The sequence below is a fragment of the Camponotus vicinus genome, unplaced genomic scaffold, assembly GCF_025532165.1.
Source record: "Camponotus vicinus isolate PSW18456_S1 unplaced genomic scaffold, iyCamVici1.0 SCAF_2, whole genome shotgun sequence".
In the NCBI taxonomy this organism is placed as follows: domain Eukaryota; kingdom Metazoa; phylum Arthropoda; class Insecta; order Hymenoptera; family Formicidae; genus Camponotus; species Camponotus vicinus.
The window spans coordinates 12684496-12710751 of record NW_028141956.1 but is presented as its reverse complement, the minus strand read 5'-3'; the positions used below and the strand labels follow the sequence as shown (position 1 = coordinate 12710751).

General features: G+C 30.6%; 1 protein-coding gene and 1 pseudogene across 7 annotated transcripts in view; both read left to right on the top strand.

The window, feature by feature from the left end:
* Positions 1-26256, top strand: part of LOC145967467 (uncharacterized) — a 48010-nt gene that overhangs the window by 17255 nt on the left and 4499 nt on the right. For 3 of the 7 annotated variants that reach the window (XM_083092385.1, XM_083092389.1, XM_083092383.1), the window contains exon 1: positions 6997-8006. The exons of 2 other annotated variants lie outside the window; for them this stretch is intronic. In XM_083092385.1, coding sequence (XP_082948511.1) covers positions 7952-8006 — 55 coding nt within the window. In that variant the 5' untranslated portion in view covers positions 6997-7951. Of the gene's footprint in view, positions 1-4303; positions 4417-6996; positions 8007-26256 lie in introns of those variants that run through there. 2 more of the 7 variants (XM_083092386.1, XM_083092384.1) reach the window with 1 other exon arrangement.
* On the top strand, positions 19216-26251 carry LOC145966270 (DNA-directed RNA polymerase III subunit RPC3-like; annotated as a pseudogene).

Below are 26256 nucleotides of genomic sequence, written 5' to 3'. Positions count from 1 at the left end.
AAGTGACGTTATGTTTTCCTCATCTGAGGGAAAACTCATATAATAAAAAAACTTATTTTTAAAACTTATTAAACGTTGCATCGAAAAAAATTTAAATTATTTTTTCACCTGGAATTTTGAACAAAAATACTTGCAAGACCAGGAAATGTTCAAGGAATTTTTTTACAAGCCTTGATTGTATGTAGATATTCTGATAAATAAAATTATCTTGTCATGAAGCTAAATCATGGAATATATTTATTAAAAATATAAATAATATATATTAAATATAAATAATATATTTATTGAAAGCTGGGAAAAGACGATGTTTCTTTGAAATGTTAATGAATCATGCATATTATCAGGGAATTAAATTACAGATAAATATTTTTAAAGTAAACTTTAATGGAAAACTGGTCATAGAATAAGAGAAAATTTGATATTTCTCTTAATCCTTTTTTAATAAACGTATGGTCTCATTTTCCATCATTAACGTTAATTTGTTTTGGTTAATCGTCGAGGAATTCGAAAAGAAATTATGCTCGTTAAAATTACGGATTTTAAGCATATTGACATTTCACTTATACTATAATTATGATAATCTATCTTTATATAATCGAAGGATAATTTTCAAGTAGCGTCATTCCATGTCATTGTAATATAACGCTTACATACAGAAATAAAAATATGTGGTACAAGCACATTACCGATAAGATAAAGGCGATTTCTACTGTATTTCGAGAAGGCTATACGGCTATCGAACAAGAAATCGTTTTTGTCAAAAGATTCATGATTTAAATAATCGGCGATTGAGTTAATTACGACAGGATATGATAGTAGAAATTAATTATTGCGCATTTTCGAAAACATATGCAATAATACGTTACTACATCGCGTCGCGATATCATCTTGTAATTTTAGCGCGCAAAAATCTAAGTCCCATAAGAAATGATTTATTTTCAACTTTTCACGTTGATTTTATAAAAGTCGTGTGTCGCGTATGATGATTGACAAATTTTTCATAATCTCGCATCATCGATCATTAGTGTTTGCCGTATTAAAAAAGATAAAATAATAATTATTCTCTTAGGCAAGTCTATATAAATAATAATTTCTCGAAAATTTCTAAAATAGAATTAGGATAAGAATAGTTTTAAAATTAATGGATGTAGAGTAAATGGAGGTAGAATAAATCGTAATCTTCATTTTTACGATTAGAAGAAGAGGAAGATCCATTTTGAGCCACAGTTTGAATCGGCCGGAATAATTAAGGATATTTTAATTGAGTTACAAGAATGATACATTTCTCTCTTTATATTTGCGAAAATATTTCAAATATGTAATAAAACGCAAATAACACGGATGAGAGACTTTGAGACTGAATCGTAATCGAGAAATTAAAATCGCGATTTGTTTATGATTTCGATGTCGCGCGAGATGACATCGTATGTTTTGCGAACGCGCGACTATCGGGCAACAAAATCGACCGGTTGATACGAAGAGGAATCATGTAATCGTCGCGTAATCTGTCAGTTGCAGTTCTTGGGAGCCAAAGTTATCTCTCTGCTAACTTGACGTCGGAGATAAGACGTATCGTTCGTTCAACTGGCACATTTTATTTCATCGTGTAAGACATTTTTGACACTTGTGTTAAATTTTTTGACACTTGTGTTAATTGTCTCGTTCTCTTCTTCTTTCATCGTTTACTTTCGTCTTAAAAGAGATTTAAGTCATTTGGGAGAAAAAATAATAGCGCTTTTATGTATTACATACACCACATTTTTTTCGTACAAATTATAAATGCAAAGAACAGCATTTCAAAGGCCAATTTCGATAATGCAGTTTTCTGATAATGCACTTTATTTTTATTCTACGAAGAACTCGATGTAAAAAATTTTGACATAAATGTCTTCCACAAATCGATTAACAAGCTATTATCAGATAGAAAGTATATTTAGACAAGCTGTCATAAGAAAGAAATCAGTATCATTAATCATACATAGTCATAATACTAACTCAATGTTAGTTTTGTTATTGTCGCGGTTAATCTTTACACGAATCAGCTTTCCCCCGACTAATCCACGACATATATCGCGATTTTCTCGTATTTTTCTCGTCTCTCATATAGTCGTGACCCACGCTTCTATTTTCGATTGCGTTCGCTCGATTGTCGTTTATGAACATCTAACGCGCACGATGGATTTCCGTTTGTCGCTACGATTCGCAATTCTGATTTAGTTTGGCAACATGGCAACATGGGATACCGAAACAATGGACGATGTCTTGAAAGCAAAGGTTTATTCTGTTTAGCCGAACTTTAGCTGAACTGAAACTGCCCTAGCAACTAAGAACTAGCGAGTTCACAAAAAATTCTATCAGTGCAATGAGGAATACAAAGAACGGTTTAGTACTAACTTTAAGTTTATTAATTATAATTAAAAATTTATTTAAAATTTTTTTTAAATTTTTTTAAATTTTTCTCTTAATTAATAATTGTTTTTATCTATATTCTTTATATTAATATCTTCTTTATATTAATATTATTTACGTGACTATTATATGTCTTTTTTTCGCAATTAATGCGTTATTAATTAGAGGTTAAACTGCTGTTTGTTTAAATACATCGTCATATTGAACTGCACCGCTACACCACCTCACCTAGGGCAAGCAGTGCAGTGAATTGTTGCACTGAACAGCACTGCACTGCTAAAAAGAATAGCAGCATCTGATGCTTTCACTCTTACTGAAAAGGACGTTTCATGCGTGTGCACGCATTGGGAATGGTGAGTATGTATGTGTGGACGGTCGACGACATAGTCACATCATAGGGACACCATTCCCAATGCGTGCACACTTTCTGTAGCGCAGCCAGTCAGGCTAAAAAGAATAAACTTCAGGTAGTTTCAAACTCAGGTAGTTTGACTAATCTCAATACAGTGTCATTATCCAGGACGCCATAGTTACGCATCGCCATTTTACACGTTGCACTCTTCATCACGTGTTTTTCGAAATTTATTATTAATTATATATTAATTATTATTAACAATATTACTACTGTTAAATTTTTACTTTAAAAACTATTTCTTTAAGACACTTGATCACAGATCTGCTAGCGTAAAAAATGTTACATCACAGGAAGATAATTTTTCGTTAAATTTTAACGCAAAATTCACTATAAATTTCCCTGTGTATTTAATATTCATCGAACGATTATAAATATAAATAGTTATATATGATATAATTTCAACGCATTTTCTTAAAAATATAAATTATTTTTTTAATATTATCGATGAGCAATTGAAAACATCGTATTTTGTATTCATAAAATTTATACAATATATATTTCTTTATTAATACCTCCTCTTTTTGAATTTAAAAAAGTAAAAGTTGATAAACTCTTTAACATTTTTTAAAATTAATATTAATATTAATTATTAATAATTAAAATCCTATACAAAATGATGATATTATTTTTAATTATTGAAATTTTATACAAAAGATATTTTAATATTAATAAGAAATTCATATGCAAAAGATGACATTGAATTATCGGTTCGAGATTGGTGAAATGCATACTTTCTTTTTGTCAAACTGTAGTTGACAGCAGCCGGGAGAAAAATTTAAACAAGTGTATTTAATATTTTATTATAATACATGCTAATAAATAAAAAAATTGTGTCAAATATTTTAAAATGTCACATTGTTCTACAATTACTATAATTTCAAAAGAAAATTTTCTGCATGTAGCAAACCTTTTTTTTAGATTTTAGATTATAATGACACATCTTCTTTTGTCATTCTTTAAATATATTTTTCAATTTCATTTATAGATTAAAGTCAATAATTGATTGGAGAGAAATCTGACTTTCAAAAAAATCCATATAAATTATATCTTTCCGTTTTTCATGAATAAAATCTTGAGATTTGTTTAGAAAATTTTTTATATTCTGAATGACTAAAATAATGAATAGTTTAGTAGAATATTCTCGTTGATCGATATAAATGGTCATATTTTCAATAGACAAGTGACTTCGAAAAAGGAAAATGATAAATTAAGTTAGAGACGAAGATTCGTAAAAACCGTCAAATAACATGACCGCGATCTTGAAGGGAAAAAGAGGGGGTCAGGGAAAAGAGAAGAGAAGCGGAAAAGAAAAGAGAGAGGTGGTCATCTGGAAACCAGTAGGGGAGGGGATTAGAGGAAAAACTGGAGGGGGGGGGGGTGATTAAGAAAAAAAGGATTTAAGAAGACAAGGATGGTGCATTTCCAACTCAGATGTCGTTGAGTTCAAAGTGAACGAAAATTCATTTTGTGATTTACCAGAGAGTCGTTGAACGAGGCACAACGCGTATTCAAAATTTGAGAGACGTACCATATTCTTATCATGTCGGCATCTCCTACTCGATCTGTTCCGATGACGCGTGCATCCAGAAACGGTAAGTAATAATGCACTTGGATTATATTCTGCGATGAAATATTTTGTTGTTAATGTCTTTCCCGGTTTTATACCATTTCTTTTATATTTGTGGCACATAAAAAGCACGTGAAAAAAATGAGAGTGAACTCGAGATACATTTGACCTCCACGTGCACCACAATTTCATCTATATATCGCTGGTGCACTAGTGCAATCGAAAATATCTTTAAATAACGATGATAAAATTAGTAAATTACAGTAAATTACAATTTTACAGTAAAATATTGTACAGGTCAAATATATGTCATTTATGTCAAGTATATGTCATAGTACATGTCACGTACGTTGACATGTACGTTTCAAAATAATAATTTAAGTATTTTTAAGACTATTTTCGTATAAATTTTCATGTTTAAGAAGTGCATTTGTGTGATGTATATGTGTGCAAAATTGGTATGTGATTTTATGAAAATTGAAAAATTGTTGAAAAATATTGACTTTATTTTTAATAGTTTATAGCTTTTTTTATAAATTATAAATTAGTTCTAAAGACAATCTTTTGTACCTTTCAAAAATAAATAATATCAATTTTAAATAAATAATTATTAAAAATTATTAAAAATTACTAAGTGACAAAAAAATAAGAACCGTTTATTAGAGCGCAAGAAAAACAAAGTTTTTTTTATTAATATATTACAAAATATTCAATTTAGTTAAAATAATAAATTAAGCACGAACGTTTCGAACTACTTTCCTTTGTCATCGATGAAACGTTATTGTTAGATTTCAAATCACCGACGGCTGCACATGTGCACAATGACATTTTACATTGTTATCGATTAATTTGTGTAGTTTCTGTGCATGTTTTGACGTACGAATCACTCGTATATATCGAAGTCAATTAAGGAATCAGTGATATCTAATAACGATTGGAACCGTTGATAAGCTTATCAAATTATCGTGAAAATTTTGATATCAATATTGTATGCTAAAGATGAACTAAAAAATAATCCGAAACGTCCGTATTTAATTTATATTTTGGAACGAAATCGAGTATTTTGTAATATATTAATTTAAAAAATATTGTGTTTTTCACGCTTTAATTACCGCATCTCGGCTTTTATTTGCTACTTTTATTTTGGTTTTATTTTGAATCGCTTTTTATATTGTTAGTTTTTAATTATTATAAAATATTACTCTATTAAAATAATTCTAGTGTAGTTGTGTAGGAATTGGTTTAAGAAAATTGTTTATGGAATTTTCCAAAATCCGTTTTCGAACTGGTTTTTTCATTTCAATCTATATGTTCGTTGATAAATGAAGTGTATTTTGAAGTAAGAATGTTAACATTCTAGTTGTCTAGTTTACTATACTTGTTTGTTGCTAATCAAATACAATTGATAAGAATAGATATTTTAAAAATAGATATTTGTCTATTGATAAAATCTCCCTATAAAATTTCCCTAACGAAAACGAGAAGAACAATGAATATCCCAAGTGAAGGTTTAAAAACGAAGGTGAAAAGAATATGATAAAAAACGCTACGGGGGGTCTTCTTTGTCATGAAAATATTCATAAATAATTCGTCAGAATGATTTATCTATATGTTTCATTTACCTGCACAGAAAAAAAGGACATTCTTGTTTTGAAAATATATTTAGTTTTAACATGGAAATCTTGAAATGAGATTATATTGCGTTAATTAAAGAAAAATATAATTGCTTGAATAATTGCTTACTTGAATGAAGCCATTTTATACAGTTCAATCAAGAAAAATATATTCTTATGATTTAAGATTTAATTTTCTTGAATGGAAAAGAAACAATGTTGGATAGAAAATAACATTTTTAAATCAAAGATTATAATTTTCTTAAAGTAGAATTAAATAATTATATATTCTTGAGATGACAATTACAATATTAAAATAAGACTATAATATTGTTGAAATTTAAAATTATTAAATTCTTCTAAGAAGATTATAAATTGTTGCGTATATACGAAACAATGAACGCGTTAGTTTAAGTATATAAGTTTTGATTTGACACTTCTTTTTTTTCTGTGTGTGTATTTTATATAATTCATTTTATATTACCTGTGTATTTTATATAATTCATTTTATATTATTCATTTAATATAATTCTGAATAATTACGAATTTCCACAAAATTGCACACGTGATAAAATAAATTTAAATTCGAAGCGTTCCCAAATTTTCACTAGAGAAATGTCGCGCGTGATACTCGACGTTATACACGACCACGTGGCTCTCTTGATACATAAATGCAGCGCATTTCGACCGTTAAATATATTTCGAATGAGAAGGAGACGGAGAGAAGGAATGAGAAAGGGAGGTAGAAGGAATCGAGAGAAGAGACAAAGAATATTTTCGCGGCAATTTTCGTTTAAGCGACTATGAAGTTTTCCCGCCAACTCTCCGCGATGACTTTACCTATCTCTACTTCTGCTATCGTTACGAGTGCGTGACGTAATGAGCGCGTCGCATGTGTGCGTGCGCGTCTGTCGCGTTGCTCCGATCGCGGGAAGATAGAGGGGGGGTAAAAGCGAAGCCGCGTCTCTCTCTCCCGCCAGTCGCGCGCCGAGCGGAACACGATTCGGATCGTCCGCGTCCTCGCGAGTGAAGGAGAAAAAGAGAGAAAGAGAAACGCGGTCGCGGTGGCGATATTCGGACACTCTGGATCGTCCGTTCTGTTATCGGCGAAAGGAGGGGCGGGAGAGACACTCGGATGTGGCAATCGTGTCCGGACGTTCGCGAACGGACGGTGCGGTCGGCGTCGGGCTCGCCGCGTCAAATGCAGCCGCGCCGAGGATACGGCCTGGCGATCGCGTCGCCAATGCCGATGTCGTCCTCGCGTCGTCCTCTCGATCGTCGCCATCGTCATCGCCTCGCGATCCAGATCGGACGCTCGTGTTTTAATCGAACCGGTTTTCGAGCGACGCGCTTCCACAAGTTCGCGTCGAAGCGGGAGCACGGCTGTTGCGGCTTCTAAACGTTCGCGCGAAGATTCGGGCGGGATCATCCTCGCGTCTCGGGGCAGCCGGGACGTAATCGAGAAAAGGACTCGAGAGAGAGAGAAATTGTACGCGGGTGATCACTGAGACGCAGCTGTCATTTTTGACATTTGGAACAGCTGACGAGTCGAAACGTCTTGTCGATCAAACATTCGAAACGATAGGTATCATTGCTGATCTTTGGGAAAGTTTTTATATCGATGGAAACTTGGAATTTACGATATCGTATCTACGACGCGTAAGAAAACATCGTTTTAGATATCGGAGCACGTTAGCTCGGAGATATCGGTGAAAACGTTCCGCTCTGGAGTGGAAAGAGAGGGAAAGAGAAGGAATAGCTCGACAATAACTATATTGACAAGTGTATATATGTATAATTTATGATCAAGAGCTTAGACAAAAGAGTGCTATCGTGTGTCTTAAAAAAGGATAGAAATCCGTAAAGTGTGTATATATGTACAGAGATCAGAGACCCCTAATTAAGAACCTACCCACGTGAATTTTCGACATTGAAGCGTCAAAGAGAATGCTACCTCCAGCCGCCATGCATTTAGAGCAAAGAATGGGCAATGACAGACCAGGTATGGAGAGAATATATTATTCTTCAACGAAAGGTCTTAATTTTTCGATCTCGCGTTAATTTTTCGAGCGGCTGTTATTTGTAATTTTAAATGCGAGTTTAAGCAAATCCGTTGACGATTACATCTGGTGACAGATTCGTCGTGACAGATCGTGCGTTAGTGACAGTAATGGCGGATTTCGAATTGTTCCGCTTCATCTGCCGAAAATGTCGGACGATGACGCGTGGATCGTGCGCGAAGATTTCCTTTTTTTATATTCATAAAATGTGTGTGTGTGACCGACACGCGGATTATATCACGCGATTGTATATGTTAATAGATCGGCGCGCGAGTCACGGTCGCGTCGTAAACGCGGGGCGTTCAATGAAACAAGCGTAACTTTTTGTTGTCAATCGGCGAAAGTACGGAGAGACTCAAATATGTCGGACGTGACAGTCGTTTTCACAGATGATTTTTTTTCGTCGAGACACCTGCCGATACGATATACGTCGAAAATTCTATCGTGTCATTGAATATAACTCGCTCACATTAGCGTTATGTCGATTATTGATTTTTAAAGAATTTAAAAGAAGATTATCGAGGTTTTCTCTTTAAGAGAGATTTTCTAGATTTATAATAAATAAGAATCGCAGAAGAAAAGTAAAAAAAAAATTACAGAACTTATACACATATACAGAGCTTTTATATTTTTATATTTTAATCCGCTTATTTTTTTTCCTTCGTATATCTTATATTTATTTTTTACATATTTGTTATTATTATTATTATACACATGGACGGAATTGTGACATCTGTCAATATGCATTATTTTGCTAATTCTGCTAACACAGTTTGAAACTTTCGATATAAATAATTTTAATTGAAAGTCTTAATTGTATTTAATAATTCTTGTTATTAATTGTGTGTTTTAATTTATGACATTTATTTATATTGATTATTAATATTGATTCATGTAGAAATAATATATTTGTATGAGAGAGAGAGAGAAAGAGGGAGAAAGGGAAAGAGAGAGAAAGGGAAAGAGAGAGAAAGAGAACGATATGTCATATGTAATTGTCACGTCAATTGTTATTCCTTTGAAATTTCAATTTTATTACTGTTATTCCTTTGAAATTTCAATTTTATTTAATTTCAAATTTCAATTCTGAAAATTCAATTTTATTATTATTATTCCTTTGAAATTTCAATTTTATTTAATTTAAAATTTCAATTCTGAAAATTCAATTTTATTATTGTTATTCCTTTAAAATTTCAATTTTATTTAATTTCAAATTTCAATTTTAAAAATTCAATTTTATTATTGTTATTCCTTTGAAATTTCAATTTTATTTAATTTCAAATTTCAATTCTGAAAATTCAATTTTATTATTGTTATTCCTTTGAAATTTTAATTTTATTTAATTTCAAATTTCAATTTTAAAAATTCAATTTTATTATTGTTATTCCTTTGAAATATCAATTTTATTTAACTTTAAATTTCAATTTTGAAAATTCAATTTTATTATTGCTATTGCTTTGAAATTTCAATTTTATTTAATTTATTTTAATTTTAATCGAGTTCCCCCCAAAGATACTATCGATTCCGTAAGATCCGTTACGATGTTATTACACAAGATCCATGACGCCAAGATCCTATCGTACTTTATTGTCACATGACATCGAAAAATACTAAATGTCGTAAGATATTGGCAAATTCATTTGATACCCGTTTCCTCGATCGCTATTAGAATCACGCGCTTTTTGACGAATTATACCAACGTGACAGTCGCGACAAAAGCGTAGGCGTCTCAAGTATGTCGGAAGCACGTGGTACAGCTCGACGGCGTATGATTCCAAAGACACGCCGGCGCGTGTGTTGACGTCAGGAAGTCTCCGTGCGAACGCTCGTGTAAACCCCGTAACGTTCGTAAGAGCGCACGACCACGTGCTCTCACGTCAATCGTGCGCGGGCTATAAATTTTTTCCGACAGGGCTGATGCTTCGCCAGGGGTGTCGATCGGTGGAAAACTATCGTCATTCCGTATCGGAAACTTCGACACAATCTTGATTGATAAATTTATCGTTTGATATATGGAGTATAAAACTTGAGCATGTTATTAGATTTGGATTATGGCGCCCGATCCTGAACAAAAGTATTCTTCTTGCGTTCATATATGTAAAAATATTTTATCTTTTTTTCTCGTTCTTTTGTGTTTTATTCATATAAAATCTAATTTTTTAATTAAAAAAGTTTTTTAATTAAAATTAAAAGATGAAACTATATTTTTCTAACTTTATGTAAAATCTGCCTTCTGTTTTCCAAAATTTAGTATATAAATTTATGTTTTTCTTCAACAATTTTTAAATTAAAAATTAGTATATTTAATATAGAAAATTATGAAATATTATTAAAAAAGACAGCAAAATATTTACACGTGAAATAACACGTGATATTACAAGTGAAATAGTTTTGCCTTGCTAAATTTGCATGTCCCGCCATATAAAATAAATTAATGTTGGCTCATATTGATTCCATTAAATGTAAATTATTGTTTTCTAAACATCTAATGATGAAAAGAAATCAGTTATTTTTTAATAAAAGTATAATAATTGAAATTTCTAAATAACGTGAACTTATTAGAAATACAGGGTGATTCTGAACAAATGTTTGTTTTTAAAATATCAAATTCTTGAATGAATTCTAAGACGATTTTTCCTCTTGCAAAATTTTGCCCGGAGCTTAGTTTTTAAACTATAAAGGAAAATAGTTAACTACTTATGGAACGAGTACAAGAGGTACATACACTGAGAAAAAAATTTTGTAAAAACATTGAAAATTTTGTTGAATAAACTAAATCCGGCGGTCACGGGCTGCCAACAGCATATACAGGCCGAATAATAAGATTACATAATTGTTTGAAATAATGAAAAGTAATTAATTGAACTAAATATTATTTTAGATCAACTGAAATAGATATAGTGAGAACTAGAAATCTGTTTGGGCGAAGTAAATGAGTTGTTCTTCTGTGTATATGTTTCAATGTTTTCAAGTATATGTTTCAATGTGTTCAAGCGAATATATAATCCTTATGACAATATATCCATTAAAAACAGAATAATTTTTCGTCAAGTTAGCTAACTACTAAATTTTTATTTTAATGTCATTTCTCAAAAACTTGATTGATTTAATGTTCTCTGTATATAGATACATATATGATGGAATTAAAAAAAAACTTAACCGTTTGCTGTTAATTACATGGAGCTCTGGGAGCTCCTTGCAAAAGCTATAGGAGATGCGGCTATAATATCGCTCTTTAATCGATAAGCCATGATTCGTGGGACCTGTGTCGCGGCCTTATATTACTGTCTTAGATGAATGTCACTTTCGGGTTAGGCGTTTTCCTTTTTGCCACCTGGAGGCGAGGCGTGAAGCTCGTGTAAGTATATGAATATTATCGTAATTCAATTAATTTTGGTCTTGAAATGATACAACAATGTCGAGAAAATTCAATACAATAATTGATTCAATTAACTAAATGTATAAATTGTATTTAATTGTTTTATGATTTCTCTCAAATCATTATTTCGTTACATCAAGTTCAGACTATTAGTTGTAATATATCTTGTATCTAACTGAAGATTTAGTTCATCGTAACATGCGAACAAGATTAATAAAATGGAATATTTGATTGTTTCAAACCATCAAAATTGTTTTTCCAAATTTTTTAGTTTAACAATATGTGCAGTTACTCAGATTTTGATTCAGTTCATTCAACATATCTTTTTAGTTCCAGTAACACATAATGGTGTTCATACAACTATACCCATTCAACTAATTGATTCAAGTGTCTCAATCACTTATTTTGTTAATTAAAACACATTTTTTGTTATTTAGACAATTTTAGCATTGAATTAACAAAATAGAAGTCAACTAAAGTTATTTATTTAATTCAACAATTCCTTTTTCTCAGTGTATGAATTCTAATATCTTCCTTTATTTTTAGATATATTTCTTATCGTTACTTCTGCTTGTATAACTGTAAAATTTAAAAAAAGAAAATGTATATGTGTAGATAGCTGCTAATTTTATGTTAAACAAAGAAGAATATGTTAGAACGGGGTTATTTTTTAAATATAAGTTTTACATATTTCTGTGACCATGTTATTTATGGAAAAATAAATCTTAATTATTTATATAATAATCAAAATTCGATGATGTTGTTCTTTGACATGTTTTTTTACACGACTCGCGTACAAGATTCATAAATCTACGATAAAAAATGTTTGGATTGAAATAAAGTATTATTGAGTATTTTTTTTTAATTATTAATTCAGAAAATATATGTACGACTCATGTGTTTTAATAACATCTTTTATTCATTTTAGTGTGTATCTTTAAAATATTGCCATGCAATTATGAATTGCCTTGTATATATCAAAGTCTTTTGGAAAAAAATAAGCCTTTCCGCAACAAAATTTAACACTTTTATATGAAACATTAATCTTATAAAATCTTATAAAATAAAATGTTTAAACTTTTCTTAAGAAGGCAGAATTTATAAAGAGCCTATGATACATATACTCTCTGTCATTTTTTTTATTTATCACGACTATTCATTAAAATATGTCGCCGATGCGCATTCTCCTTCACTTTCAATTCGATGGTTCAGTGCATATCGTTTACGTGATATTATTTTTAAACCGGTTAGCGCTACGAGGCTGTTTATCCTTCATTATATTTCAATGTAAAATTATCTGTCTCACGTCTTCAATCTATTGAACCTCAATATTTATCCGAATTAATTTTCTAACTTTGATTTCTATTTTATCCTTTGCTTTGATTTTTCTCCTTTTAATGAGGCTATTGTTAAATTATATTTCGTATATGAGCAAAATTCTAGCACATCATTAGTAAATTATAAATGATTATCAAAATAGAATTATGATTATTAATAATCTCGAAATTAGTAACATCGATCTATATGTCAGATCAGATTTTTTAAATCTATGTATTTTAGAGTTATAGGATAATAAGATATTGTATTGCTGCTTTAAATTTCAATGTTTATTATCTTCTTGCTTCGTTTGCGTCTTTATATATTTCTTATATTTTTTTAAATAAATGCATAACGAAATTAAAAACTTTGATGATGAAGAAAGATATATATTTGATGAAATGTCCATATCGCCACTGACCTAGATCTCAGAGAGCATTAGCAACTGACGAAAGGTTAATATGTTCAAGTATTCGCTGTTGCATAAATAGCATTTTCCGTGACGATGATGGACGTATCGAAACACTAATCGCAATATATGTGATGACGTCCAGATAACACAGTAACTCTTCATTAATAGAATTTTTGTTTCATTAACGATTCGAAAGAGAAAGTCATCCTTCCCATTTTTTGAATAAATAAACGTCGAGTCTTACTAGATAGATCGGCTTTATTTTTAAAATGTCGATTTTCGATTTAAGGTAAGATTTTATATCTGTTCGTTCAGCTGGCTTAACTAATAAAACTAATGGAAAAGCGATTCCAGTTGCAAGTTACAATCAATCGCACTTATTATCGACAGTCAATGTATTTCAAAAAATATGATTTTTATTCTTTTCACTTTAACATGCTGTCATAAAAATAATTCTGATAAAAAAACTTCTTGAGCAAATTAAAATAAATACTTTAATCTTCATATGTCACGTAAATTCTTTATAAATTCAAACTTTAAGAAAAAAATATGTAACATATATGCAAAAAAAGATCGTAAAACAAATTTAATAATAAATTGCGCTTGTATATCTGAAAAATAAAGTGCTCTTTTGTTATATTTTATACAAAAAATATAAATATTTATGAGAAAAATTTCTATATAGGAACATTGCACAATATAAAATAATATATATCTTTTTGAAAATATAATTTCTGAAATAGACAAAAGGATATTATATAGCATATTATATAAAAAAAAGTAAGAAATTCTTTTAAACATGAAATCAAAATTGGAATATTTTCTTTACAGGTATATAATGTTAATTTTATGAAAAATTGCAATAAAGAAAGAAAAATAATAAAAGAATTTTTATTCGTTAAAAGTAGAGAAGAAATTGTTTATGCTTACATCGAAAACTTTTAGACTTAAGTGTATAAATAATTTAAAGTAATTTAAACATAAAATTTATAGTTTTGTTACTAGGTAAATGCGAAAATTGTCACACAATTTTCGAAGACTTATATTCTTGGTTGGAATTTAATTTTATTTATCCATAATTATAATAAATAATTATATAGTTATATATAATAAAAAAATTAAATTATAATATAATCATGAGCATCTTTAAGATCTTTAAAATTTGTTATTGTTAAGTTGTAAGAGTTCTCTTTTATATGTGTCAAGCTGTTGAAGCTAATAGCTATAAAACTAAACTATATTATAAAAATATTCATTATTCAAGTGAGTAACATCTGCATTAAAATTATGCATATTCAAAATGCCTAGAGAATATTTTAAAAATAGAAATATCAAGAGTACATGAGGTATTATAGTTTCCTTTACATCCGGTCGTATTGTACTGAGATATCGCAGCGATCATGTCCATGACATCTGTTTGTACATGCTCTCTATATACTTTACATTGAATATTGATGATTAGCTTAGTATCTTAGCTTAGTCGAATCCATATGCAACGTACTCGGTTGTTCGTCCGTAGGTCAATCTTGATCGTAGTTTCTCGATCACAAAAACATCCTATCAATGTTTTTGAAGTCTTACAGTTTTTTCAAGATTTCAATGACTCGCCAAAAAATAATATCACGAACCACCGAATATGACAATTAGTTTCTAGGAAGCATCTTTTGTAAAAAGAAAAGGACTTAAAAATAAACAAAACTTTCGATTCACAAAAGAAGTTATGAAAAGATACAAAGCGCTTTACATTTTGCTCATAAGATATAATTGAACGAAATAAATTTTATGTGCTTTTATTTAATTTGAATTTATCTTGAATGACATTGAAAATAAATAGATATCTAATGCATAAATGAAATATATAGTAATATTAATATTATAGTAACATTGTGTGTAAAGAGATTTTTAAATACAATCGTAAATATTTAATAGCCGAATAACTCTTTCATTAATTCGATAGTACGAAAAAAATTAAATTTGGATAAATGATTAATTATTAAATATTAGTAATTAAATATTAAAAATCAAATTATCAAATTATCCCGAATTTTTTTGCTCTTAACAGAAAATTAATATTAAATTAGGCTATGTGAGTTTTTTATTATTACTTTAACTTCATTTCTGAAAGATACGAAAAGAAACATAAAAGAAGCATTTAAAAAAAGAAGATAAAAACCTTAACTACACACGAGTTTGCTGAAAAAAGTGTTTAGTATATATGTAAGTATATGTATTTTACTACATCATTATTATAATGACGGATTTTAAGTTTTCTAAAGAGAAAAAATTTTATTTTTTAAAAGCACAAAATACTGATTGAAATAGAACAACAATTAGCAAAATTATAAATAGTTATTATAAATTGAGATGAGAGAAAAATTTACACATGTCAGAATTATTTGATGTCACAAAGTATAAAGTAATTTTTTTATAAAGTAATTTTTCTGTACTTTTTTTGTGATTATTTATACAATTTAATTCTTTATATTAAGAAATTTTTTTAAATTTAATAAATTTAAAATATTTAATAGTTCATACTATTTGAGAAAACCATACATATAGACATGAAGTGAGATGCTGATCGACTTTCGAAAATTCTTCTAAAGCAGAAATTATCCTAAAATAATATTTATACAGTTTTGAATTTATTCATGCATTTTCAAAAGATTTTTAACCATAAATAATGTTGAAATATTTTTTAAATAATTTATTTTGCGCGTGACATATTTATGGATTCTGGAAATCGATTAGCGCTTCTGCAGGATTTACGATGTTGCTAAAAGTTAAGTTATTAAAGATCAAAGTTGTTTTTTTGCATATGTATAAAGAATTATACTTGTAAGAAGTTGTAGATTAAGAGGTTGTCTGAAATATTTTTAAACTTTACACGGACACTGTGAAAATCGTAAAAAAACAGACGAATGATTTAGAAACGATGACATTCGATGACATTTCTTTTACAAACACTCATGAGATCATTTTCCACTATTAAGATAGTGAAACCGTTGATATTTGCAACGTAAGCGGAATTATTTGCTCGAATGAAAAGCTATTTAACGAAACTCTATTTTTTCGACTGATGGTAAATTTGTCTTTACTACTTTTGTAAAAGAAAGATATAATACAGATTAGGTACAGATATTTTTTAGTCGTGTTATTATGTCGTGGACTCGTTTATGAATATGCTTTTTATATCTCTGGATGGAATATATAAAATATATATGTGTTATACTTGAAATTAAAAAAACATAAAACTGGATAGCTCGCAATCAGTTGATAGGTCATGGCCGCTGCCACCCCGCATAAAATGTAATGGATACATTTGAATGGAAACAATAATATCCCTTTGTAAGAAAACTTACCTGCTGTTATATACGAAGTATAAAGGAAGGATAAAGAAAGTCAGATATTGTGAAAAGAACATAAAACCATTAACTTTTCTTAAAACTTTTCTTTTATCTAAAGTTGTACAAAAATAATGAAATCTTTGTCATGATATTCTGTCGAAACATCATACAATACTTTACATTTTATTGTTTCTACAGAATCGTTTCTTTCGGAACGAAGCAGTGCCGCGTTAATTTTAGGTAGACGTCGGTAAAATATCTTTTGGCATCTTTGGCAAATGAAAATGAAATGTGATTGCAACTGTCACGTTAAATATGTCATGAACTTATGACTCACTTTTCGCAAAACATTGATTTAAAGTACAGATATAACGATTTTGCATGTTAATATTTTAGGAAGTTTAATTAATTTTCAGAACACGCTTTAAAGTTTTATTAGATACCTGCGGAACCTTTTCCTTTTTACATATACATATATTTATATAATCTACATACTTTATACACATACATATTGCGAATCATCAATATATTATAATATATAAATATTCATTATGCTAATCCATAAAAGGGAAAATTTTTTATTAAGCAGATTTTTCTTTCTGTGACACGCGTATTTGAATTAAAACAAATGCTACTTTTACTTATTAATTATACAAAAATAGATAAGAATTTCTAAATCGTTTTTAGAATTAGATAACACAGATAGTAGATAACATTTATAAAAGAAAAGAATAAATAATACTTTGAGCAAATAGATTCTTATTTGCTCAAGTTCACTTAAAAAAAATAAAATTAATAAAATTTCTGGAGGCTGGTCCATTTTTTTATTTTATTATTTCCTGGAATAAAAAAGATATAAACAAATTTCATGAAAGAAAAATTATTTTTTTAAACAAAATCTAGTATTTTTCATATACTGATAGATCTTGTTCAAATTATTCAAATTATTAATTGATTCAAATTATTAATTATTTACAAATTATATATTTATATTTTTTAATAATATATTTTTATTATATGATAAGATGTTCTTTATGTATTTTATAATTTTTTGTAGATTACTTATTAAAGTAAGATTTTTCAATTTTTTACAGAGTTGGCACATATTTATTCTTTTCATTGTTAATTAATAAAATAAAAATAAAATAAATTAGAAAAGAGGAACCACAGCCTTTATATTTCTTTAACCGATAAACAATGTACATATACATAAATGTATAGGAAATATTGAAAACGGAATTTTCCAAAAAGATTTAGTCATTTATTCATCCATTTTGTTCTCAGATAGGTTTAACCTATCGTGAGAAGGATCCGAAATGGTTAGAATTTGATCTGTTCTAATCCTGAAGTAAAATTTTTCGCCATCCTGTATAGGTCATCTCAGGAGTGGAGGCGTGTTGAAGTTTTAGAATAAAGCCGTAATCACACTACGGGTTGTGGGCTCGGTTGCAGTTGAAATTGACCAGTCAGAATAAAGCAATTTGTCGACCGGCTACTCTGATTGGTCAACTCCAATCGCAAGGAAGCCCGCAACCCGTAGTCTGATTACGGCTTAAGGGTAGTTTTAAATAAAGTGTCATATAGTCTCCCATATAAGGATTCGAAGAAATTCTTTTTTTCGCAAAAAGGATTTTTTAGTGTTTACACAAAATCTTAATTATTTTCGAAATTTTTTAATGTACCTAATCATTTAAGCAGTCTCTAATATTTTAGGAAGACTTTAGAAATTAAGATTAAAATTGTACTTTACCTTATGATGAGTGCTCGTGTTATTTTACGCATCATTAATTTCTCAATGTAAATCCATCGACCGATACAGAATGGCGTGCAAGATTAACTGCATCTCATTAAATTCTTGATATACACAGTTATAATAATTGACGATGATGAGAGAGCATCACGAAAAGAATACATGAATGAGTATTAAATGATAGTTTATTAATATTCATATAATAATTTCTTTAACACATTCTTACAATCTATTTAAATTTATAATATAATCATTAACACGCTTTTCGTATAAAGTTTAAAATATAGCTAGACAATTCGGATATTATTTGTAATGCTAAATATCGTGTCATACATTTTATTATAGCCTTTCTGGAAGAATAATCTTTCCATAAAACAATTCTTATTTTTTTTTATAAAATCTTGAATTATAAAGCCTTGAATTATGAAAAGATTAAATTTACAGAAAATCTGCGACATATAAAAATACACAAATACTTAAATAAATGCATTGTCTTACAGGTATAAATCACAATCGAATGTTACTTTTATACTGATATTTATTGCAATGCAAATATCACTTTCATTGTTTGCGATTTTGTAATAATTTCCATTTTTTGTATTGTATATATACTTCTGTCAATAGCACAATATTTAATTATTATTAATTAAAATATTTTTGTATGTATATATGTGAGAGATACTTATATGAGATAATTATATATAATAATTTATAATAATAATTATTTATAATTTATCATAATTTTTATTTATAATAATTACATAAATTATTATTTATAATTAAAAATTATTAATAATAAAAAATTTAATAATTATATAAATTATTAATAATTTATATAATAATTTTTTTATACGTAAGTCACTAGATAAATCTTACAATATGCTAAATACGGAATGAGTAAGAGATTATTCATCATCAGACGTAATGGATTCTGTTACGGAATCGCAAGATGGATGAATATACTGAACTACGAGACGAGGACGGTAAAAAAAAGAATAAGAGAGCGCACGCGTGTAAGAGCAAGGAGAGCTATCCTAATTTTACGCCGTCGGGTTACTGGACCTTACGTAACTGCAAAACTCTAAGCGCTAAGTTTAGTCGGTCCACTAGCGTTAGTCTCTCTGGCGGTGGATTCCGTTTCCGGAATCGACACCGTTGTTTTTCAACGAAATGCATCGTGCATTTCCTGAGATTCGTATCGCGTTCGATCACGTTGAAATTCAAAATTATGTCACGCTGAAATCAAATACACTCGAAACATTTTCGAAGTTAGATGCTTACGGGACAGTCTCTTCTCTGAGCATTGTTTGTTTGATTAGTCCAAAAGATTGGGATATTATCTGGACTATTATCTGATTAATTCCACGTGATTATATTTAAAATGCAACATATCTATATATAGAGAAAATATTTAAACATTGGAGATAATTTTGATAAGATTTTGCTCGATTTTCTCTGATAAAATAATTTTATACCTATCTCTCGATCGCCTAAATCGATTCAGTCAGCGTATTCTGTACTTGCCAATTTGAGTATATTTAAATATAAAATGTTTGTCGATTTAATTTAAAACTGTTTGTCAATTGGAGTGTATTCATGCTCGCATATTGCTCCATCTTCGGTCTCTGTTTGACTTGTACTCGATATTCGCGCTAAATATGGGACCAGCGCGGAACACTTAGATTATTTTGAGAACGACGAGTCTTCCTAGCACTACCTAGGTATAGGTGCGACTGCTAGCCGAGTATAATCGGGCGTCTAAGTAAGAGCTGAACAAGATATTCTTGAAAGTGGAAACCTTCGTCTCCTTCCTATTATCAACATATTTCACAAGAAAACTCTTTTTCGATTTCTTCGTCGGTGACTATCATATCAACAGTGTTTATTTATGGTCCGATCAACGTTTAAACATCATTATAGAGATACATTCAGAAGGATAAACGCAACGCGCGCTCAAATTGAGACTGTAGAAGAAATACGTAACGTTTAATTAATATCATCACGTTATCTCTCGGTAAATCGTGTCAATCGTCAACGTCAATGTATAAGATGTACATGTAATTATGGACGTTCGCATCGTCCAAATAAATTTTAAAGGCGAGAACGCCCGCAATCATCATCGATGTCTTCGCTTGGCTCCTCGATTATTTTTTTAGACGCGTCGCGCCGCGTAACGACGGTCAACACTACGAGGATCTTGCTAAATTTATAGTGACACGAAATGCCAGCTTCTAAACTCACACCGGGCATACCGGAGTGTAATGACACTTGGCAGGGTCGCGGTTGGCAACGAATTGTTCGCAGCGATCGATCGAAAAAGCGACGGTCGTGATTCAGCTGTTTAATTAAGATGCCTTTGAATGAGTGTTGATCGTTGCTTAATAAGACGTTAATTACAATGATTTTTAGCAGCGATATATTAATAGATGAAAAGAATTTTTTTTCGGTGTAATTATATGCGCCTTCGGTTAAATTTCCGTCAGTATAAAAGAAAATCAGTTAAAGTTAACTGAGAAAAAGAGATAAGATTTTTCATCGTTTATTATAAACTATACAATTTTGTACGTCGGTTTTCAGAAATCATCAAATATCTCGATCTCTCTTTATATCATTAAATGTTTTCCTTAATCTTGTTCAGTTCTTTTAACTAATAAAATAGAGAAGATAGTTTTTGTAGAACTCTATAATTTGCGTTGCATTATATCGTCCTATAAAAGTTTAATTTCATGATCGAAAGTGAGCAAATTTAATAAAGGAATGCGATCGTATGATGTTTGTTGTCTGACATGACAGCTCGCTTGTCCCTGTCCGTTTCTACGTTTTGACGTTTGCATCGCTTGCGGATCGACCTCCGCATAAGTTTTACATAATCTTATTCAAATAACAATATGCGCGAGACCGCATCGCGTGGAAAGGAAACCGACCTTAGAGTTTATTTCCATATGATTTACGAGCGGTGTGCCTTTCAACGCACACGATGTACGAAGTACAATTTGTACATTATTTTACATTCTTTACTCCGACAAGTAGCTACATTCTTATTACACGCATTATTTTTTCGCATTTTATTGCCGAATTTCTAGTTTTTAGAAAATGTCACTCTATTGCTTGACTTTTATTAAATTTTTATTAATCATCTCGAAGAGAACGAATCGACGAATATAATCTAATTTTGAATCATTTTATATAACTAAGATGTGTGAAATTGTAACTCTACATCGCAAATGTTAGTAATGTGACGCGACCCTCGCATACGTTTTTTCTGACCCTTCGCAGATATCGTCCCGATTTTTACGTAATATTGTGATATTAATATGTATTTATCGCGTAGCTCGTGAGCCGATTGTGTGACCCGTTAACTCGGATATGTTAGATTATATTAATATTCTCTTCCCATGACGGAATGGCGTTTGGAACTTTATATACGTACTCGAAAAATCGTACCTAATAAACACAAAGCCCTAATAATTGTCCGATAAATCAAAGTCGGGGATTTCAGCTTGTGTGAGACAAGATTGAAACTTTCTGAGAAAGGTTTCACTTGAAATAGCGATAGGAATTATATTATAGAAAGCAGTGCAATTGTTTATTATGTGGCTAACGAATAGCTGAGGGAAAAAACTAATAATAATCGCGCATCGATTAACTAATGGCTTTGCCGATTTCGTAGATTCTTTCTGCCAATTGTGCTTGTATATTTCTTCTACTTGATGAAATAAGCAGATTATCGAGAAAAATATGCTAAGGAAGATATAAATAAAGCGTTACTGCATTGATTTGCACTTATTTAGATTAAAATTTCAATGCTTTTGCAGCTTGTTCTAATTTTTCATTCCAGTTAAAATATATTAATAATAAGCTAAATATTGTTTAAATGTCATCAAAAGTATTTGAAAATATTTATATTGCATACGAAAAATTTCTCTCTCTCTCTCTCTTCATTATTATTTATTATAATTAACACATTTTATATCAATAATGTTTTTAATGGTGAATTTTTCATTTAAGCCATTCAAAATTTTAATACAAACAGATAGAAGATAAAATTACATATTACGTAAATTTTATGATATTAATTATAAATATTGATACGTCAAATGTGTTTTAAAAATGATCTATAAGATAACACAAAATGAACCATCTTGAGACGTAAAATAGAAAATTATCCGATTCCTATATAGATTAAATCTATCGAAATCTCTTATAAAATATGACTTTATCACTTATCATCAAGATGTTCAATGTCCTAAATTGTGAGAAAATTATTATGCTTCTGTTATTCAAGATATATGCTACTCACAAAAACTTATTGGAGATGAAGATAAAATCATGTTAGAAGAAATATTAAAACACACTTTATATACATCATATACATCACAGCTGAAGTCGTAATAAAAACATATAAACGAATTGAGGAGACGCCTTCTAAATATGCTAAACAACTTTCTATTTCAAATTTGAAAAACACATTTGAATCGTTAATAAAAAACAAATTTTAATGCAGTCTATCTTTTAATAAGAAAATACTGAAAAACTCGATTACAACTTACCACATCTTGATTTCTAACATGTTACAAAGATAAGGCGCTGATTCTGGAGATAATAAATTGTATTGAAAGGTCAATGTTGACAGAGTTACATAAGACAATATTTTAGAGATAAAATTATGATATCGGCTATAACTTAGAGATTTGACATAAGTGCTGCAGAATTAATGAAACAGTTGATTAATTTGATGTGTTTGCGTACTGCACCTTGGGCAGCTATATCAAATCCAATCCCATATATTGAAATAAAAAAGGAAGTGATTGAAAATTGAGTTATTTAGAGCTCGAGCAATATCTTGACCAGTATCTACGACTTATAGAAGAAGATAGTAATCAATTTATTAAACGAGTTGTTGATTCTGAACATAAGTTTATGCTTAACATATGTTTTGGCACAAGAAAATTACAGATGCAAGAGATAAAAAAACTTGGAATTTGGCAGCACCAACAAAAAGATCTTTTCACTTTTACATTGATCTAACTAAAGTTGTTCAAATGGAAATTGAGCATTATTGTCAAGCATTGTATAATATTATAAAAGATAGGAGCATGAATGAGACCTTTTTTCTTTAAAGTTCTCATCTTCAACATTGATTAACTTGATTTGGATTGGATTTGATATTGTGTTATTGCCCGTCGATCGGGAACGAGGACCTTCGTTAGTTTGTCTGGTACCTCGCGTACGTACTTGACTGTTGCCGATAGCGATAGTTGACCGATCAACGAGATCTATATCCAATCGCGCAATCATGTTCCGCACGAAATGCAAGGAGCACGATCACTCGTCCTTTTACAAATGGAAGTTCTTACAAATGGAGCACAACCATAAGAATCTGGACTGTTACTTCTTCTACTATTCTACGTGCAAAAAGTGCGAGTCCACGCAATATTACTAATGATCCTATCAATCCTGTGAAAACCACAGAAGTAGCAACAAAATCTCCTAATCAAGAATGGCTCAATCGTCAAGATGACCCCAAGTATGACGGCAACAGTACTACCGAGTCGGACCAAGGCTTTAAAGTCATATTCAAAAAACCATTCTGCAAAAACATTAATCATTAAAGAAACTTTAAGAAATTTTAATCGTTGAAAACAAAAGCAGAATTTCAAAAAGTGTGTGAACCTGTAATAAATCTTCTCTAGAGTTGACGCATGAAAAAGGAAAGTCGAAACAATTAGAAAAAATTTCGATACACTAGAATAGATACCTTATTGTCTCCTCATCTTCTGCATCAATTTTCATTTTTTTTAAATAATTCGCAAAATCTTTTTTTCCATTTAAATTTTTCTAGCATCCTCTTATACGTACACATGTCGAGGTCAGGAATCAGGGTACATCCTCGAGTAATCATCGAGGAGAAATCATCACGAAAGTCCTCGATCACCGACCGAAATAAATTCCTTGAGGCGTTGAGGTCGGTTGCCTCTCTCGCACTGCAACTCGCTTACTCTTACGACCTTACTATTTACGCTCGTTCCCCCGTAACCTTGGATTGCATAATCCGGACGTCTGTACGCGTGCGCCGCCTCAATGAAAGGCGAAACTCGGTCAATCCGACGTACGTTTGTGCGTGAGGGAAACGCGCGAAACACGTAGGCGCGTTCGCGCAAAACCCGAGAATCTGTCTACTACTTTAACACGTAATTGACACATTATCGCGACACGATTAGTTTTACACGCTATTCCTTTATAAAGTTGTCTGAGCTCGCAACGAAGACGATACGAGTAGTAGAACCGATCGATCGAAAGACGTACGTGAAAGTACTGGCAACTATTATTCTACTATTTATTTAGCTGCTCAAACAACCTCTGCTCGCGTAAGGTTTGCCTCTCGAAGAGAAGAAATAAAAACTGTCTCTCGCAAATCGGGTGGGACACACATGTTTTCCTCTTATCTCGTTACACGATCGAAAGTCATCGTGTCTTTAATTCTTATCGTCCTATCAATTTATCATTCTTGAGCACACTATCAACCTTCAAACTCGATTATTAATTAACGTGTTAAGATCTCTTAATATGAGATTAATCCTTTTTAAAGCAACAATGAGACAAAATTGATAAAATTATTATATCAATGACTCTGTGATAAAAGTAAATATTCTCGATTAATCGATTGGATCTTGCCAGCACTGCTTACTGCTCTTTCTAATGCGCAAGGAACGGCGAATGAGTTGCAGGAATTAGAATATTGTCGGGCTGTCGTTCTTTCCGTTACCGACGAGGTAGATGTTAGAACTGTCATGGATCAGCTGATGGAAGCTACAAGAGCAAAAGATCTCTCGAAAGGATGAAGCGCCGCAACGTTATTATGCGTGTTTTGTCGCGATACTCGCGCTGATTGCAGCCAATATGAGCCGCAATTACTCAGAGGTTTGATCCATTTGTTCACCGATGAAGACAGAGATGTATTACAGATGAGTTGGAAGGCTGTTACAAAGAATTCTGTCATCTGAGCAGCAAATAGCACACGTACAGGATATCAAGCCGTTCGATTCGCAGTGTTTGATTTGAAAGATCAAGAATTGTTACCCGGATTCTGTCTTCCTAATCACGCCAATACTATCAATCTTTAGAGAGGCTGCTGAGTGGTTTGCCAGAAGCGAAAGAACACGCGGCTTAAGGATTGGGAGAAGTTATAAGGTTGACCAGTGCGATTGCAGCCAAGCGTTATACACATTACCGGTCCTCTTATTCGAATCCTGATCGTTTCAACTGGAGCGTTAAAGCAGCCGTATTAGAAACACTTGCGATATTACTTGGGCGTCATGTTAAAACAATTTTTGCCACAACTGCAAACTACTTCTTTGAGCCTTGAATGATAGTAATTGACAAGTTAGATTGAAAGCAGCTTATGCTCTTAGTAACCTGATTGTCATTCATACGCGTGTCGATCCTTTATTTACTAAACTTCACACTGATATTATCGTTTATATATCAATTATATTATGAACAAACTAATTCGAAAATTTCATATTTGAAATATCACAGGTGATATTTTGAGAAATTTATTTCGTTGAAATGAAAGATTTATTATTTTAAATCTTTTTTTCGCTTATAATCATATTATATAGTGACATTATGGGTTTTTTACACATCCACTAATTATATTATACACATGTTGCATAAAAAAATTTTTTTGTCCGAGAAATTAAAAAAATTAATAGCATGCATCGAGTTACTATTCGTCTCTGTTTCTCAAAACTACTCTCTCGATTCTTTAATTTAAACCGTGAATTTTTTCCAAACTCAATAAAAAGACTGAACAACCTTTACACGGGAGAAAACCTAAAAAAAATAATTTGTCAATGAACGTAAAATAATAAAATAAAACGACTAAATAAAATCCTGAGACTCGTTTTTCGCGTGAATTTCTCGTCTTCGTTTTACGAAAATAAAATATATAGATAAACGACCAATAAATTAATGATATGTGTATGAT